The sequence below is a fragment of the Triticum urartu genome, chromosome 1 (assembly GCF_003073215.2).
Source record: "Triticum urartu cultivar G1812 chromosome 1, Tu2.1, whole genome shotgun sequence".
NCBI classification, from domain to species: Eukaryota; Viridiplantae; Streptophyta; class Magnoliopsida; order Poales; family Poaceae; genus Triticum; species Triticum urartu.
In genome coordinates, this window is record NC_053022.1 from 64683213 (window position 1) to 64703014 (window position 19802).

Below are 19802 nucleotides of genomic sequence, written 5' to 3' on the forward strand. Positions count from 1 at the left end.
ATCGATATGCCTCTCTAGCCAGGTGTGCCTAGCACAAACACAAGCTTCCCCTCTTCTCTTGTCACCGTCCATGCCTCACTCCCACCACTCTTCTCATCGTTCTCGTACTCACACACTCCTCCCCCTCGATATAGTATGCCTCTCGTACCACCTCCTACATGCACCCCTTTCTCTCTATCCTTCTCCTCGTGCCTCATTTGCTTCTAACACATACATGCATGTATACCGATTGATCTCCCAACATATACCTAGATCGACTTTAACTACCCCCCATCGATCGACGTACCTCACAAGTTATGTCTCTCCTTTATCTTACAAAGGGCGATTGATCTTCCTATGTAGTTACGTCTACTTACCACAGCCACATCGTCCCCCCTCATCATTCGTGCATGCCTCCTGACCCGTCTCTCACACGCACATGCACAGACAACAAGCAACCATCTCATCTCTTATTGATATTGCGGGCGTGCCCTCCATTTGTCTAGCAAGCCTATCCCACCATTTGTTATAAGAAACTTCACTACCACCCCCTCCAACACTCTAGCTCTGTCTCTCTCCCAACCTTATTCATCTCCTGCACATATGCATGGATGCCGATCGATCTCCCTTAATACATGAGGCAGATCGATCTCCTTAATACATGAGGTAGGCCTATCTCCCCCTCCACACATATACCAGCCATTGTATCTCTATAGTTAATTGGGCCTCCCTCTTCCCCCACCACACACCGATAGTCGAGCGCTGTAGGTAGGTATCCATGCCAAAGAGACAAACTGCACATGTCCCATCTCACGTTCCAGTAGGCCAGCCACTATATATCTTTGACGTGGGCACACACAAATTCGATGGCACTCTTTATCGATCGCCCGCACACACACACACACACATCATCCCTCTCTTCGATTCTATGGACACCTCAAGCCGATGATACCTCCACTCTCTTCTCGTGGATCGCCCCCTCTATATATATGTTATATCCAGGACTCTATTTCACACACATTGCATATGTTAAATTTTTTGATTGACCCCCCCCCCCACAAAAAAACTCTCAAGAACCCACACACTATATCTCTCTAGGTTTGTATCTCTCACACAACCCCACGTAGGTGGTGTACGTATACAAGAAGAGAATAGGTGCACCGTGCACGTACTCACGCTTCGTGCCCAGCCACACCCGCACGGGTACACGGTGGAGCTCATTTCTTGGCAGAAGCTGAATTTGTTTTTGAAACATCAAGTGGCCAGAGACTCGAAAACTTATTTGCCCATTAGTGACTTGTCAGGGCGGTGGATTTTACTTTGTACGATAATGCTACATCCACCTAAAGTAACGAAAGTTCTTACGTAAACTTCCTAGTAATTCCCTCTTCGTAGGTGCAGCATTACTCCTAACATTTGTAATATCAGTTTGAAACTTGTAATATTGCCGTGTCCTATTCCTGCATTTTCAAAATCCTGCGAATCAAACAGGTCCTGAGTTGGTGATGATGTTGTGCCTCCCATCTTTCACCAATAGCCGTCGGATCTAGATCTAACGCATACAAACCAAGCTTATTCATTTTTGCAAAAAGATGCCCACACATGTTCCCTATTTACAAACAACTCCTTGTCTCTCACAATCTAGGAGTAGAAGGCCGTGGAAAAATCTAGCGCGATGGCCGCTGCCTGAGCCGTCCACCCCCAATCTTGGTGTTCCGTGCAATGCACGGGCATCTACGCATGGGAAATTATGTCGAACAGGGCTAATTGTAAGGAGGCTAGCTCTACAGACATGATGATAGTGACTGCAGACGGTGAGGCTGACTATGGTGTGCCGAACACGGCGCCTATACTCAGGTGTCATCTCCGGCGCAGGGTCTTGTCACTTCACTGTGAGGAGCAACACGTAATAATTTGACCAACGGGTACTACAGTGCTAGTACTCCCACTACTACATTGGTAGTACTACTACTAGTACTAGTAGCACCACCGTCTGGATTTAGGAGTACTACCACGTCCACCGGCACCGAGGAACGTCTCCAGGTAGTATTGCTTGAGGCCACCAGGGCGAGGGGCCGCTTGGACGACAGCTTCGTCTCCTTGTTCGACGCGGTCCTCGTCGGTTTCCTCGACAAGTTCACCGTCGTCAAGAAGCTTGCAGACAACTTTGACGTAAGCCTCCAGCCGACACGCCCAGGCTTTGTGATGCCCTCCACCCTCAACGGCCACTATGGTAACAACCTCTTCGACGCACTGGTGGCCCTGCGACTGCCCGCCGTCGCGCCGGAGAATGCCCACCTCGAGGTTGCGCTCGTCGCGCAATGCCTGGTGCAGCAAGACACCATCAACATAATCACCCACTTCTACGCGCAAATCATCCATAAGGACTACTACATGCAAGAGGAGGACGATAGGACGCTGGCCTTCTTGGAGCGCAGGGCAACCTTGGACGGCATTGTTCAGAAGCACGTTGAGCTCGCCGCCAACGCCGCTGCTCCTCACACGTCGGTTGGTGACCCGGCACACTAGGGCGTGAGGATGTCGTTGAACGTTGATGGATCCGTATGTATTTTTATCTTTCCGTCAAATCCATGTACTAGTATATCATACTACAGTAATTATCTTGTCGGATGGCTGAGAAAACAGGAGGGAGAAGAGATGGCTGTAGCACAGACTCCAAGAAAATTGGTGTCGGATGGGACTCGTGTGGGTGGCGTGTGCCGTACTGCTAGACATGAATGCTACTGAGTTATGGCCCATGCCACCCCACTATATCGAGCCTATGGCCCTGTTTGGATACTCTAACACAGTTAGAGTTAGAGTTATTTTCTAACCCAAATAAGCACCTCTCCACCGGGATAGTTGGGTTAGATGAAACTAACCCACTCTAACCCTCCCTGTTTGGATACTTTTGGGTTATTTGAGCCTTCAACTAACCCAAACTAGCTCTAACCCCATGGTCTAACAGGGCCATATCGAGGTACCTAGAACAAATTTCCTGTAGTCCGTGCTCAGCCCTCCTCTATCTCTCTTCTCAGCCAGCCAGCGGACGCGCGGAGCCCATCGTCTGTTTGCTCACATGCGGCCCCACATGTCAGTGAAAACACAAGAGGACCCACTGAACCTGCACATCTTTCACCTTGACGTGCTGGTGATGAAAAACAAATCCAATAAAGATCTTCGGTGGCCGCTTTTGGAGTTACTCAAGAGTAGTAAGATTCTATTTATAGTTTAACCCAAGATGCACATCTCGTGGCTTCAACTACCACTCTATTTTCTTTCATGACACGACCTGGATGCTGGATGTCCCACGTGTCGGCAAAAGGAGGAAGAACCCGACCAAATCTTCGGTTCTGCTATCGGATGAGATTAGTGCACTTGTTGATACTCCTACTAGAATAGAGGCTAGACATGAGACTAGATGCGAGGAAGCAACGTCTACTTCTTTACACTCGAAGAAGAAAGAAGCACGCAAGATCGAGCTTCCGCAGATCAACAATGAATGCATCGAGAAGGCACTAATCCAACTTACAGGAGTAGTAAAATGTATTCTTGTGGTTCTTGTTTTCTTTGGTCTTGCTTTTCTAGTCAAAATTATCGTTGGAGTTCGTGCAAAACGGAGGTCCGTTTGGGGTCGTGCGTTGGAGTTGGCCTTACAAGTGGGACCGCAGTTAAGGAAACCGACTATCGGCAAACCCCCACCTCGCCCGCCGCACGATGGCTTAAGTTAGAGAAACGACGAGGTTGAAGAGATTGCTCTAGCATGGACTCCAAGAAATAATATGGTGTCAGATGGATGTTGTGGTGGTGGCGTGTGCCGTACTCCTGGACGTGAATACCTGTTCTGGCCCATGCCACCCTACTACTCCTACTACTTACTCCTACTAGTATATAGTATACTAGTATCGAGGATTCGAGGTGCTGGTTACGTACAACGAACACATTAACATATGGCTACAGTAAAAACACCCGCCCGATGCGCGAAGCATGTGAAGCTAGTACAAATTTAGAGAAGCGACTCGAAAGCCATTCATAAATTTAGTAAGTTTATCACAGGCATATCATTTTATTACATACAACAGGTCATCAACCCACATCGACAACGAGGATACATTATAAATACTAAAGTTTTCACCACACAACAAATAACAAGCCATGAAATGAACTTCAACTCAACCATTCCGCGGCGTTGGAAACGCTTGCTTTGAACCACAAGTGATTCTCTGGGACGGGCCATCTGTTGTCGATCTAGAGACCAGCGCAGGACCGATCATCCAGGCTGAAGCGGCCTACTATATCAGTACGAGGGTAGGGAACCACCCAAATGTCCGAGGTATAGACACAGTTGCTTCTCTTAAATGTGTCAACAGCAGTTGGATCGCCTTTCACCATCATCGGATAGTTTTGTCCAAGGAAGAGCGAGTTTTCTCCAAGACTATCAATTCCGTGCCAGGGAGAAGGAGTTGGCGCTAGCACACTAGTATCCATCCCGAATACGATGCAACGGGTGTTGGAATAGGTCCGGAGAGTGCGACCATGGGAGACACCTGCTTCCTTACCAGTAACATCATCAGTGGGTTGTATACACACAAGAAGAGGTGATCCATCGGAATTAGTTGCCAGGCGCCATAGAGTATATCAGCGCTGCTCGTCCTCATGCTCGTGATCACCACCATCGTCATCTCCCCCTTGGTTATAAAATTTTTCAAGTATAGGTGGTGGGATGTTCACAGTACCTTGGAAACACAAGAAGAAGGTTAATTAGTAAAGGGAAACTTGCTAGCCCGCATGCATGTGGATGAAACAATTATAATTACGGTGGAAGACAAACGTACCAAAACTACTAGGATGCCATGCAAAAACAGTGCCACGAGTGGTGGCAGCAAACACAAGGCCCTCGTATTGAATTGCATCACAGTACTCATCCGTGTACAGAAACTGATTTTTGAGCAATATACATCGAGTCGAACCACGAAGGACGGCAAAAAGCTTGTCGAAGATAGCAACAACTTGATAGATGTTGTAATTCCAAGAGCGGTTGGGAACTCGACAAATTGCTATCTTTCGTAGAAGACAGTCACCATGATCGTATTTGAACGTGCGTACATTACCGGTGTGCTCAACCTCTGGGCGGTGTGCTGAGATTTTTGGAAGTGGAACCCGGTGACGAGTGTACACATTCACAAGTTCCCACTGGCAGTTGGACCCAATGTAAACAACCCAATCTCCATTTGCGCCCGCCCAAGCCTTGCCCTCGAGCGATGGCATCTTAACATCATGCGTATCATTATCAAGCGTCATGCCGGCGCCAGTCATCAGGGTCACGGCGAAGAAGATAGGGGAGATCAAACCGCTCCTTAACTCTTGGGTTCTTTGTAATAATGTTATTAGTTGAGTCGGGAATGGGCTTGAACGAACCTGCCATGCTAGCCGAGGTGATGACGTCGCACCGATCAATGAGTTCCTCCACCACGTCATCTTTCAGATCGGGGCAAGAATAACGGGGTCGTTTCCGGCATGTTCCCTCCATGGAGAAGACGATGGAACAATGGCAGAAGAAAGGGTGAAGGGCTGAAGGAAAATGGAGGAGGGAGAGGAAGAGCGTGCGACAGCAGTTCCAAATCGAGAGGGAAAGGCGAAGAGTCGGTGGACGGTTGCGAGTTTGCCACGGTTCACGAAGAGGCGCCCCGGCCTACACGTCCGTTCGGAAATACTCCTACTACTCGTTGTCGTCTCACTGATATGTTGGAACGGGACCACGTGTTAACGAAACATGGTGTGTAATTTCTCGTGCAAAATTCGATCTGGCCGCGTTGGCCCGACGTGCCGCATTAGTTATCGACCTTTATTTTTTTAATGGCGTGCCGATCAGTTTTGAAGCATGACTAATTGGTACTGTACGTGGAGAGGATGACAGCAGGGACCCGCCAAGGTCATGGCAGTACGCAAGCAAGTGCCTCCTTATTTCAAGCCAATAAAAAAATGGCTCCTCCTAGTGGATTTCTGACATCTGGGTCCCATGTCATTGTCAATGTAGTCAATAAACGAGAGAATTGCACAACGAGCGGCTGACACCAGGGACCCAGCAGCTCGCCCAGTTATTTTTGTTTTGGGTTAATTTGATAAATGCCACTCCAAATCTGGTGTATCCGAGAACTGCCACTGCAATTTCCAAACTTTAAAAAATGCCATTTCATGCCATTTCTAGTGGCATTTTTTGAAGTCTGGAGTGGCGTTTTTCAAAGTTTGCAAACTACAGTGGCGTTTTTCAAAGTTTGCAAAAATTGCAGTGGCATTTTTCAAAGTTTGGAAATTGCAGTGGCATTTTTATGAATCGCCATAATTAGAGTGGCATTTATCTAATTTGTTTTTGAGACGGGAGCATGGTGTCAACTGGGCTGTGCGGGACACTCTGGCCTGTTTAGACAGCCTTTTCTTTTATGTTTACCACAGACCAGCCTAGTAGTTTTTTTCTTTCTGAAAATGGCTAGCCCAGTTTTTTTGTGATTTGTCAAGTAAGTCTCTTTATCAGGCCTGCTGGGCTGCAAATCTTTCAAGACGAGAAGAGCTTCATTCGGCTGGCCGAGAAAATGGCCTATCAGTAATGAGAAATGGCCTGTACATTTTTCAAACACATCAAACCGTCAATTATTTTCAAATATATTTTTTTCATTTTGAGATTTTAAATTGCATTAATTTTTATGCGTGGACAATTTATTGGATTTTATATTGATATACATTTATTTTTTAAACAGTCTGAATGTGACTCGAAATTTCGGAATTAAAAACAGTTCAGACCGCACCGACATATGCAAAATTTCGTATAATTTTTTAACCGTGGCCACAATATGGGCTGTAATGCTAACATAAAGAATACGGGCTCCAAAAAAACCCATAAGAATTAGCAAATGGGCTGTAAATTATTTAAAATAATGGCAGATGGGTTGTATGCTGTTTTCCACAGATTTGAGGCTTTCCACAGATGGCATGTATACTGTTGGATGCCCATCCAACGGTCGTCGTGCTTCTTTAATCTCTGCTCTTCCTGCTCCAGCTGCTCAAACAAGCGCCGGCGGGACTACCTGCTCCCTCCTCCCCGCGGCCTGCTGTGCTGCCGCGCAGGCCTCACCGCCCCACTGTACTTCCATTGCTGGCCTAGCCATCCCTCTACTCACCCACACCTGCTGTTATTCTCCGGCGACGGCAGACGAACCAGTAAACCCTCATACAGTCGTACTCCCCTCCGCGTGGGAAACAAAAACAACGGCCGAGTCTTCCCTGCCTCCATGTCGTTCCCTTCCTAGGCCTCGCCGTCGTCCACCGCCCTGGTGCTCTCGGCATAGCGTGGTTAGCGTGGTCAACGACCGACATGCATCTAAAGTGGACTCTACGTGGAGAGGCTGACAGCTGGGTCCACGGCCGCACGCAAGGAAATGCCTCCTTATTACGTGCAAAATAATAATTTCCTCCACCTGACATCTGGGACCCACCGAAACGGCCTCTGTATTTCGTGAAAAAAACGTTACCGCCGCTGACAGCTCGGACCCACCAGCTATATCTTCGCACGCAAGGAAGTGCCTCCTTATTACGCACAAAAAATGAATACTCCCCCTGCTAGCTGGGACCCAGTATAGTGGGCCTACTAAGTTGACGGGGATGAAGGGCTTTGTCAACTTAGTCAATATGCATGATTCTAGCTCGACTGACCGTACGATGTCCATCCAACGGCCGTAGTGCTTCTTCAACCTCTGATCTTCTTGCTCCAGCCGCCCAAAGCAGCGCCGGTCGTGCCGCCTGCTCCTGCCTCCCGTGGTCGTCTGTGCTGCCGCGGAGGCCTCACCGCCCCCATACTACTCCCACCGCTGGCCAGGCCATCCCTCCACTCCACTCACCCACACCTCCTGTTATTTTGTGGCGACGACAGCGCAGCCGAACCAATGAACCCTCGTACTCCTCTCCGCGTGGGCATCCACTATCGCGTCTTCCCCGGCTCCGCGTCGTCCCCTTCCTAGGCCTCGCCGTCGTCCACCGCCGTGGTGCTGTCGGCGCGCCGTGGTCAACGACCGAATTCCATCGGAAGAATACTGTACGTGGAGAGGCTGGCAGCTGGGTCCACGGCAGCCTCAAGGAAGTGCCTCCTTATTACACGGAAAATAATTATTCATCCACCTCACAGCAGGGACCCACCGGACGCCCACCAGTATATCACGAAAAAAACGTTTGCCCCTGACTGCTGGGACCCACCCGACGGGCCACCGTATTTCGTGAAAAAAACGTTCCCCCTGCTGTCAGCTCGGACCCACCGGAAGTGCCTCCTTATTACGCACAAAAAAATGAATACCCCCTGCTAGCTGGGACCCAGACTTGTGGGCCTACTAAGTTGACGGGGACGGAGGGCTTTGTCAACTTAGTCAATATGCACGATTCTAACTCCAGTGACCGTACGATGTCCATCCAACGGCCGTAGTGCTTCTTCAACCTCTGGTCTTCTTGCTCCAGCCGCCCAAACCAGCGCCGATCGTGCCTCGTGCTCCTGCCTCCCATGGCCGGCTGCGATGCGGCGGAGGCCTCACCGCCCCCTACTACTCCCATCGCTGGCTAGGCCATCCCTCTACTCACCCACACCCCCTATTATTCTGCGGCGACGACAGCCTCACACCGCAGCGAACCAGTGAACCCTCGTACTCCTCTACGCGTGGGCATCCACTGCCACGTCTTCCCCGACTCCGCGTCGTCCCCTTCCTAGGCCTCGCCGTCGTCCACCGCCCTGGTGCTCTCGGCGCGGCGTGGTCAACGTGGTCAAGGAACGGCTTCCATCGGACGTGGACTGTACGTGAAGAGGCTGACAGCTGGGTCCACGGCCGCAGCAAGGAGGTGCCTCCTTATTACGTGCAAAATAATTATTCCTCCACCTGACAGCGGGGACCCACCGAACGGGCCACCAGTATTTTGTGAAAAAAAAAAACTTTTCCCCCTGACTGCTGGGACCCACCGGACAGGCCACCGTATTTCGCGAAAAAACGCCCCCCCCCCCCCCCCCCCCCCCGCTGTCAGCTTGGACCCACCGGAAGTGCCTCCTTATTACGCACAAAAAAATGAATACTCCCCCGGCTAGCTGGGACCCACCTTGCTGGGAGGCTAACTTGTGGGCCTACTAAGTTGACGGGGACGAAGGGCTTTGTCAACATAGTCAATATGAACGATTCTAGCTCCAGTGACCGTACGATGTCCATCCAACGGTCGTAGTGCTTCTTCAACCTCTGGTCTTCTTGCTCCAGCCGCCTAAAGCAGCGCCGGTCGTGCCGCATGCTCCTGCCTCTCGTGGCCGGCTGTGCTGCCGCAGAGGCCTCACCGCCCCCTACTATTCCCACCGCTGGCCAGGCCCTGCGGCGACGGCAGCCTCACACCGCAGCCGAACCAGTGAACCCTCGTAGTCCTCTCCGCGCGGGCTTCCACTGTTGCGTCATCCCCTTCCTAGGCCTCGCCGTCGTCCACCGCCGTGGTGCTCTCCGCGCGGCGTGGTCAACGTGGTCAAGGAACGACTTCCATCAAAAGAGTACTGTACGTGGTGAGGCTGACAGCTGGGTCCACGGCCACAACTTAGTTTTTTTGTAATTTGCCAAGTAAGTCGCTTTGTTAGGCCTGCTGGGCTGCAAATCTTTCAAGACGAGGAGAGCTTTCATTCGGCTGGCCGAGAAAATGGCCCATCAGTAATGAGAAATGGGTTGTACATTTTCAAAACACATCAAACCGGCAATTAGTTTCAAATATCTTTTTTTTTCATTTCAAGATTTTAAATTACATCAATTTTTATGCGTGGAGAATTTGTTGGATTTTATATTGATATACATTTATTTTTAAAATCAGTTTGAATGTGACTCGAAATTTCGAGATTAAAAACAGTTCGGACCGCACCGAAATATGCAAAATTTCGTATAATTTTTTAACCGTTGCCACAATATGGGTTGTAATGCTAACAAAAAGAATATAGGCTCCAAAAAAACCTTAGGAATTAGCAAATGGGCTGTAAATTATTAGAAATAATGGCAGCTCGGATGTATGCTATTTTTCACAGATTTGAGGCTTTCCTAAAAAAAGGTTGACGCACAAACACTGACTGTTGGATGTCCATCCAACGGCCGTCGTGCTTCTTCAATCTCTGCTCTTCCTGCTCCAGCCGCTCAAACAAGCGCCGGCGGGACTGCCTGCTCCCTCCTCCTCGCGGCCGGCTGTGCTGTCGCGCAGGCCTCACCGCTCGACCGTACTCCCATCGCTGGCCTAGCCATCCCTCTACTCACCCACACCTGCTGTTATTCTCTGGCGACGGCAGACGAACCAGTAAACCGTCGTACAGTCGTACTCCCCTCCGCGTGGGAAACAACTGTCGAGTCTTTGCTTCCTCCGTGTCGTCCCCTTCCTAGGCCTCGCCGTCGTCCACCGCCGTGGTGCTCTCGGCGCGGCATGATCAACGTGGTCAAGGAACGACTTCCATCGGACGTGGACTGTACGTGGAGAGACTGACAGCTGGGTCCATGGCCGCAGCAAGGAAGTGCCTCCTTATTACGCGGAAAATAATGATTCCTCCACCTGACAGCTGGGACCCACTGGTCGGGCCACTGTATTTCACGAAAAAAACGTTTCCCCCTGACTGCTGGGACCCACCAGCTACATCTTCGCATGCAAGGAAATGCGTCCGGACAAATAAAATGATTCGCCCCCTGACTGCTGGGACCCACCAACTACATCTTCGCAGGCAAGGAAGTGCGTGACAGTCGGGACCCACCTGGTCAAAGCGTACGTAGCGTTGTCATTCTGGTCGCAAACGTGTACGTACATACTAGTCGATGTAGAGGCGCGCACGTGTCGTAGTAGAGGCGCGCACGTGTCGTAGTAAAGGCGCACACGTAGCATGTACACGTATGTACAGCGGCCAGGGTGCAAGAAAGAAAATACGGCTACATATGTGTACATACGGGCGGGGTCTCGAACGCCTACTCGCGCATACGTACGGCGAGGCTCGTGTACTTGGCTGGGTCGGAACGGAGAAACAACGTCGTTGTCGTGTTCATGGGGAGGCAACGGAATGCGTCGTGTTCATGGGGAGGCAACGGAATGCGTCGTGTTCATCGGGAGGGCTTGGACGGAACAGGCGATGGAAACGAGGTCTGGCGTACCGCAGAACGGAGGAAACGGCCTTGTGTTCGACCGGCCACATTCGAAACAGGATCCTGTTCATAGGGAGGGGTCTGGCGTACCGCAAAACGGAGGAAACGGACCTCCTATGATCGAAATGGGGGTCCTGTTGATCGGGAGAGGTGTGGCGTACCGTAAAACGGACGAAACGGACTTGTGTTGGAGCGCTACGGTCGAAACGGGATCCTGTTCATCGGGAGGGGTGTGGTGTACCGCAAAACGGGACTCCACGGGATACTTTTCATCTCCACCGTCGACCCCCTCCAGCCTCCACGAGCTACTGTTCATCCACCGTCGACCTCCTCCAGCCTCCACCTGCGACTGTTCATCCATGGGCTCCTGTTCATCCAGCCTCCACCGCGCGCTACTCCACCGGCTACTGTTCAACCAGCCCTCTCCACGGGCTCCTGTTCAACCACCCCTCCACGGGCTCCTGTTCATCCTGCCCTCCACCGTCTACTGTTCATCCTGCCCTCCACGGGGTGGTCATGTTCATCCAGCCCTCTACGGGGTCCTGTTCATCCAGCCCCAACCGGCTCGATCGATCGGGGTCCTGTTCATCCAGAGGCAACACCACGGGGTCCTGTTCATCCACCCCCATCGGGAACTGTTCACCCAAACCCCCTCCCCCCCTGCAACGCTCACTGTTCATCCAGAGGCAGCATCGATCGGCTTCAGTTAGCAGCAGTAGCGAAGGAATTGCTCGATCAGGTTCAGTTAACAGCCATCGATCGATCGCTCGGATTCAGTAACGCGTAGCCTGCAGTGCAATCGCTCGGGTTCAGTTAGAGCCCAACGCCTCGCTCGGGTTCAGTTAGAGCCAACGCCTCGCACACACGCGCGTACGTGTACGAGAGAAACGCGCATCGCTCGGCCCCGACCTCCCACCGTAACCGGGAACTTCCCGAAATTTTCATCCCCCTCGCTTCTACCATGGTTTTTTCCGTCATGGACGGCCCAAAGAATGTCATGCAGCTGCGTCTCCGGCCCGCCCAGGACGAAAAGCCCATTTTCTGTCATGATTTTTTGTCATAGAAGTAGGAGCCCACCACATCTATAATGATACCGGGTTTTGTCACAATTATCGTCATAGAAGTGTCATATGTATGACAGAAAAAAAATTCATTCGGCCCAAAATGTCACGGATGTGTCTTTTTTTGTAGTGCCGAGGACCCCATAATCTAGGACTCCCTCAACCTTATTTTGTGTCATTGCCACCACAAAAGGGCCAAATCAACAGAGAATCAAGATCTACATCTTCGTCCAATCTTGTCCCGAGATTCAGCATCTCATGCGGTCACACCCCACTCGAGTCGTATAATAAACCAGAGGAGACATTATTAAGCACCGACTCTGCCAAAAGTATGGAAGCAGTGGACAATGGAGATGAACCTAAAGCCTCAAGACGGGGGGAAATTATAGCTTCCACCAGTAGAGTGGGGCCTCCTTGTACTCCCCAACCAGTGGAGCCGGTGCAAAAGGAGGTCGACGGTCTACCGTTGGAGGAAGGGTGGCGAATCGGGAACCTTAGGTCACTCTAGGAGGGGCATCGGCTGCATGGAAAAGACGTGTTGTAAATATGTACAGTAGCTGTATCTTGGAACAGTACTTCATTTTATTTATCATGCTCCTTCTCTCTTGATGAATGAGGAACGTAATGGCATGTTTAATCATTCATATGATGGTCTAATTTATGTTATGCATGTCATTAGAGAAGACAATGGGTTATCTCTTAGTGTTATATCTAACAATAATATTTGTGTTCCCGTAAAGTGTGGGATTAAAATAAACTAGAAAAATATATAACTATGAGATGACATTTAGTATAATGGAAGAATTGTCATATCTTCCCTAGCAAGAGATCAACTCTGAACTAAGACAAGGCACCCCTCCCACCTTTCATTTCTCTCTCTTCCAATTCAACAATTAGCTTAGGTGCATTGCTAAGGGCACACAACTATGTGGCCGACGTGCACTGGGGACAAGGGAAAGAGCAAAATCTCACAATCAAAGATCTATTTTTAGAAACTTTCCTTTTATTAGCAATTATGGAAAAAACGTAATCTTGGCTTCTAAAAATATTGTCCCAACTTTTAGGTTTTTAAAAACTTATGTGTTTTTGAACTTTTAACTTTCAACTTTGGAATTTGAACTTTTAGGAACTTCCAAAACTTCGACTTCCCAAAAACTTGAACTTTCAAAGGTGATGGAAAAATTACACAGACAAAGATGGAGAAAAAAACCACATGGCCCCACCATAAAAATATTGACAACCAGAGTTCCGTTTTTGGAAACTTCTATTTTTGGCACTTTTCGGAAACCGATCTATTTGATTGTTAAGATAACACCATTATACATGCCCTAATAAAACATGTAGATAATTCATTTCTTATTTTTCAATCCCATCGCTGAAAAGAAGTCGTTCCTTTTCCATGTCTCATCCCTCTTCAAAAAACCCTGCCGCCACTACCCAGTGTCGGTGAAGCCACGAGTCCCCTCCCCCACCTGCCACTGTACCAACAGTAGGGGTGGGAACCCTTCTACATTGCGGCGTTGTACTTAAAAATCTTGAATTAGAATTTCGCTCCTCGACGATGGTGCCATGGTGGTCATGGTGGCGTATTGCATACCAAGAAAAAAAAAGTTCACTCAGATCATGATCCACCTCATGAGCGACGATCTTGTTGGTGGAGTAGAGGAGGGCGGCGGGGGGGGGGGGGGGGGGGGGGGTCAGGAGGGGTCGTGGTGGTCACTACTCTTCTAGTAGTCTTCTTGTTATGCATGTGGTCTTCCAAGGTATCTTTCGACACAGTGGACGGCACCGCTTCGTGTCTTGGTCCTCTAGCCCCTCCTCGAATCAGCAACATTTGACCAGTTTCAACATCAGCGGGGAGTTTAGCTATGTCTCCCCGTATCTGTTTGGCTAGATCTTTGGTGATTATCCAATCTCCCTGTATCTAATTGGCTAGATCTTGGGTGGTTATCCAACCATGTCAGCATCTTTTGGCTCCGAGCGGCGACTTCTGGTCCGCTGCGTCAACAACGTTTCCCTGACTCTCATGATGTTCGGAATGTCCAGAGGGGTATCAAGCTTCGCTCACGGCGAGTGCAGGAGGAAGATGACGAGTAATTTTTCATTTATGTAATGATAACCTTCTAAAGGTTGGTCAGACTTTAATATAAGGCCTTTAGCCTTCTCGCGCAAAAAATGATTACATCGCTGGTAGTCAGTTTCGTCACTCGACTATCTGTATGTAGTTATGTACACTGTACGATCCTAATCCTTACACCATCATCGTCATTTCCAATCAATAAACAGCTATGACCCTAGCGTCCTACAACATCACGTCAGTTGGGGTACCTACAGCACATCACTCATCACAAGGCAACCAGTGGTGTCGCGGCTCTGCTGTCGAAGTTAGGGAGGTTTTCGTCGAAGAGCGACCCCATCCCGAAAATATTGTCAATCCCCAGATCACTCGAGATCCTATCGCAGAGCTGCAAAATACATTCCAAGAAAGCAACACCATTAGTCATTCACTCAGTAACCACCATCACTAAAGATATGTACAGTGAAGTTATGGCAGTGGCAAATCTAGTGGCTGTTAGCTCTTGTCTACCTTTTTGTACACTGCAGTGTCACCCTGGGACTTCCTAAGCTCCACAACATGCAGAGAGGGGCCAAGCACAAACACCTGGAATAAGAAAAAACAGCACCGCAAGTGTTAGCAGCTTATCTCCGTTGGTTACCGTTCCCACGTGTTTCACCGAAAAAAGGTGCAGCTCGCCGAATTATACCTCGGCACAGACTAAGAATGGCGAAGGGTTGTTCGGTCCATTACAATTGCCTGTTATTTTTAGCTGAAATATAACAAGGCACATTCTTTTCAGTTCCTTCAGATCATGTATTCAACTATGTGATGGTGAAAAAACCTCTACAATGTGATGACCATGATAAGCTTGTGCTCACCTTGCTATGCGCTCTCTGAACATGAAACCCCGACTGCGTCGCCGAGACATCAATCTTGTCGAACAAATCCTTTGGTGTAAGTGTTGATGTGAACCTGATCTTTCTCTGGGACACTCCCTACAATAACCAACTGGATGAGATGAGTTGTTCTATAAGTCCAACTGGATGAGATGAGATTACTTGACCTAAAACTTCTTAAGAAACTATGCATATGATTTTTCTTCCAAGTTTTGCAGATTAAACCATTCTGATTACAGCAAGGGAGGTGCAGGAAAGAAATTACTGAAAATATTTGTATACCTCTTCCTCAAAAAACCCTGAAAGATCGAGGGAAGATGCCATTCCGATCAGCTGAAAAGCATTCATCTGATGAGTACTCTTGTCTCCGGGTGCTTCACTAATTTGCTTGAGAATAGAAAATGGAAACAAATAATCACCGATCAGAGACGTCAAATACGCAACACACGATGCCTATATTAGGACATAAATTGGTCTTCAGCATTATACAGTTTGTGTCATCTTGCCATACCTGTTTGACAGGCAGAATTGCACCAAGCCGTACATCTTCATCATCGTCATCATATGGACCAACAGGAGTATAGTCTTTCTGAAACCATTCGTGTAGTTTGATCTCTGCCATATTGATCCTCTTCATCGGATTTGGTTCAAGAATCCTCTTAAGAAGGTTTTGTGCACCAGGCGAAAGCCACTCCGGGATCTTAGTGTCACCCTTGAAAATCTACACGCAACCAGATAACAGTAGTATTATTGGAATGGAATCACAGAACTATCAGAACAAAGCACCAGATATCACTTAGGTTTTTAGTTGTTTTAAATGAATGTCTACCTTCTGATAAAGAACAACCATATTTCGGTCATCAAACGGAAGCTGGCCTATGAGCATTATGTAAAGAATTACTCCACAAGACCAGATATCCGACAGTGATCCGTCGTAACCTCTGTTCTGCAGAACCTGGATATGTTTGGCACAAGAATTAGCAAATATACCGTAAAACAGATAATTGGTCCCAAGGTGGCTAGTCGTTTACCTCAGGTGCAATATAGTTGGGGCTACCACAAGTTGTATGCAGCAATCCATCCTTCTGAAAAATTGCAGACCTTAAATTCAATGAAATGAAAATATCCTCGCAACAGAAAAATCAAGGAAAATTTTCTGCCATACCCCGAGATGTTGAGGTAAAGCACATAGACCAAAATCAGAGATCTTGATGTTGCCTTTTCGGTCAATCAGAACGTTTTCAGGCTGTAACATGTAGCAGTGGGATAAGTCAGGAGAACACAGAGCAATCAACCATAATTCCATCATACATGAGAAATAATAATGTTAGATAATTGTTTGCCGCAGATTCTTCAAAAGAAAAGAAAAGAAAACTTCAGTCGAAAGTACCTTAAGGTCTCTGTGGTAGACACCCTTTCCATGGCAATAGCTCACGCCATCAATTAGCTGCTGAAAAAGTCTTCTTCCTTCTCGTTCGGATAGTTTTCCCTTCATTGCCTTTTATTTGCACGAAAAAAAATCAACTCGAAGTATTAGAACTGACCAATGTACCTGGCAGAGAATTTTATAATGCAAAGCAGGCTTTCAGATAGTTGAAAATAAAAGCTATGCGGGCTTACAATCCTGTCAAACAGCTCTCCTCCATTGACAAACTCAAGCACCATGTAGATCTTTGTTTTGCTAGCAGCAACCTGAATCAAGAGTTAAAACAATTACAGGATTAATGATAAGACACTGATGTTATTTAAACGGGCCACGTGGACGAATTCATATGCTAATGTGCACCACAAGAGACCCAAAGAAATTCTGTCTGTCAGAAAATAAAGAAGACAAGGACGGGGCAGCAGTTGGTTGGCATTATTGGATATACTTGACGGCTACACATGCGATCCAGATCAAGCATTAATCTTAAAATGGAGAAATGCATGGCCTGGAGCTGAATCTGCCTCAGCTCCACCCTCCACGTGATACTACAGGTCTAGTGGTCTACGTGCAACGCGCTACATATAGACTAATATCCAATGCAATTCCTACAGGCTACAATTATTGATAAGATGAATGTACGAAAACATATATAGACAAATATTATGATGGTGCTTGCAATCCCCACGTTCTTTTTTCAAGGAATTTCTGGTTGATAATTGCAGCTGTGGTGTGCCCGGATGTACTGATACGTTCTCACCGTCCCGAGTACAAGCCTCCAGCAACCGACGAGTTGAGAAAACATTCTGCTTATACGACCCCATAAAAGACCAACTGGCTCTTCTCTTTCCTCCTCCGGCGTCAAACTTTTAAATAATTGCAGCATGATTCTTCCCGGTCATCAAGATGGTCAATGTTTTGCAGCCAGTTCGACATGCTCCATTTGTAACGCGGAATGGACTTGTATGTATAGAGTATTAGACCAACTTCAATGAGGCGACCCATTTCATCCGCGGCCGTCCGTTTGGATCGGTGCGGACAAAAAAGCCGACCCAAAACGCCGATCCAAACGGACGCGCGTCCGCTTTCGTCCGCCTGCCGATCTATTCCCGGCTCATTTTTTAGCATGATTTGCGTCGGCGCGGACACAAGACGGATGCGCGCGTGCTCACCCTCTTTCCTCACCGGGCCTGCTGGTCGGTGGCACATTGGATTCACACACTCGCCCGCCTGCTACGTCGCCGACGCCGCCAACCATTTTTTCAGATTAAAATGGATACATAGATAGTTCTACCGTACACAGATAAAAGAAAAAGACCACTACTCGTCGCTTTCTGACTCCGACTCGGTAATGTCCTCCTCCGACGTTTGAAGGTGGGCATCAGCAAGCTGCTCGTCTTCAAAGTCCCAATCCGAAGTTTCTCGTAGCCTCAGTTTCAATTGAGCTGTCTGCTTCCGCGAACGCTTGTCCTCCCGATAGGCGGCTCGCTCTCTCCTCCTCGCATCTCTCTTCGATCTCAATTGCTTGTAGAACTGGCGCTCGTCGACAATGTCCTACGGGTAGCCTCCGCGCCACACCACCAAGGCTTCCACGTCCTTCTCTGCATGGCGAGGCGACGTTGCCGCCTCCAGTGGACATGACGATCCTCGTCGGTGAAAAGCCGCGGGAAAGGCGCCAGATCCTGCGCCCGCTGGCTCGACACGTTGAGAAAAATCATATCCCGACGAGGCCTCAGGAGGCGCCACGCCGCCGCGTCGTGCGCGCGGGCCGCCTCCTCTGCGGTGTCGAAAGGTGCCGAGGACGAGACGTTTCTCGCGAAATCAGATCTCAGCGAAGAAGGCACCGGAGCGGCGCTCCCGGACTCCGCGAAAATCCGAAGCGCCCAGGCGGCGGATCGGCATGGTGGCGCAGAGGCGGGGAGAGTGGGCGACCGACAGAGTGTGAAGGGAGCGCCTTCTTTATAGCGAGCGCCGGCCGCGGCGCGCGCGCGAACCTTTCCCGCACGCTGGAGCGCCAAAACCAACGCGCGCTAGACCGCTTTCCCCGCACGCGAACCTTTCCCGCACGCTGGAGCACCAAAATCAGGGCGACGGCATGATGTTAAACACGCGCGGTCATGAAAATGGATCGGCCAGTTGGGCGCACTGCCGACCCAAAACTAAAAAAGGACGGACGGCGGGCGGGCGGCCGACCCAAACGGACAAAAAGCAGACAAAAATGCCGTCCGTTTGGGTCGGCCTGTTGGAGTTGCTCTTAATACTATACAAAGTAGTAGAATCCCCAAATTATAGGTTTGTGTTGCTATGAATGTAGGAAAAACATATGTGGATAAACATTATGATGATGATGATGCTTGCAATCTCCACCACGAACTATCCCTTTCCTTAAGGAATCTCTGGTTGATAATTGTAGCGTCATTCCAACCGTGGCGTGCCCGTAGTTCAAGCACCCTTGCTCGCAAGCTCGACAAGGTATTTAAAATTTTAAAATATTTTCTCAGTTTCTCCACCAAGGGTACTCAATCTATGGATTCTATACACGCATCTAGCAGAGGCAGCAGCGCAGCACCGAGAGAAGAACAGGAGCCGAGATCGCGATTACTACTAGTGAATAGTACTAATTACCTCGTGGAGGCGGACGACGTTTGGGTGCGCGAGCATGGTGAGCGTGGCGATCTCCCTGCGGACCTGGTCGTCGGCGCCGCGGAGGGAGAGCACCCTGCCGCGGTCCAGGATCTTCACCGCGAAGTGGTCCCCCGTGGCGCGGTGCCGCGCGTGCTTCACCTTGCCGAAGCTGCCTTCCCCGAGCGTGCGGCCGAGCTCGTAGGCGCCCAGCAGCGCCGCCCGCGCGCGGCACCCCGCCGCCGCCTCTTCCGCGTCCCCCGTCGCCACCATCTGCTGCCCGGAGAGCGACTCGTTCCGTCGTTCGTGGTGAATTGATTTGGGTCGGTGGCGTGCTTCGCGTGCTGACGAGGCGAATTGGAATGTGGAGGGGGAGTATTTATAGCTCTGAATCCTCTGAGAACTTGCGTGTGGTTGTGTGTGGTGTGGGGTTTGCTCGGTGTTTGGATTACCTTAATCCTGAAGCCAATCCAACAGAACAAAATAACGTTATTCATTGTGAAGGTGTGGCGAGCGGAGAAGGAAGATATAAAAAGTAAAAAAAAAAAACGGTGTGGCTGCCTGGTTTTGACCGTCGCATGAGAGCACTCCCATGTT

The 19802-nt window shown here is 49.3% G+C and overlaps 1 protein-coding gene across 2 annotated transcripts; it reads right to left on the bottom strand.

Annotated features, from left to right (window-relative positions):
• Positions 1-14283: 14283 nt before the first annotated feature.
• Positions 14284-19590, bottom strand: LOC125547615 (CBL-interacting protein kinase 17-like). Of its 2 annotated transcripts, XM_048711438.1 has the most exons (12): positions 19209-19582; positions 16781-16852; positions 16551-16658; positions 16326-16406; positions 16192-16245; positions 15990-16115; positions 15672-15881; positions 15443-15547; positions 15143-15259; positions 14971-15033; positions 14793-14867; positions 14284-14670 (listed from the first exon to the last, which is right to left on the bottom strand). In XM_048711438.1, the coding sequence occupies exons 1-12, from the start codon at positions 19476-19478 to the stop codon at positions 14551-14553; spliced, it is 1401 nt and encodes a 466-aa protein (XP_048567395.1). In that variant the 5' UTR covers positions 19479-19582; the 3' UTR covers positions 14284-14550. The 2 variants fall into 2 exon arrangements, 1 of the variants encoding a protein (XP_048567395.1); XR_007300713.1 differs by lacking the exon at positions 14284-14670 and having other exon boundaries at positions 15143-15272; positions 19209-19590.
• Positions 19591-19802: the final 212 nt, after the last annotated feature.

Coding starts and splice junctions, on each gene's coding strand:
- LOC125547615 (XM_048711438.1), bottom strand. CDS start 19,478: ATGGTGGCGACGGGGGACGCGGAAGAGGCGGCGGCGGGGTGCCGCGCG. Junction 16,853..19,208: donor ACGTCGTCCGCCTCCACGAG/GTAATTAGTACT, acceptor CTCTTGATTCAG/GTTGCTGCTAGCAAAACAAA. Junction 15,548..15,671: donor CAATTCTGCCTGTCAAACAG/GTATGGCAAGAT, acceptor TCTATTCTCAAG/CAAATTAGTGAAGCACCCGG.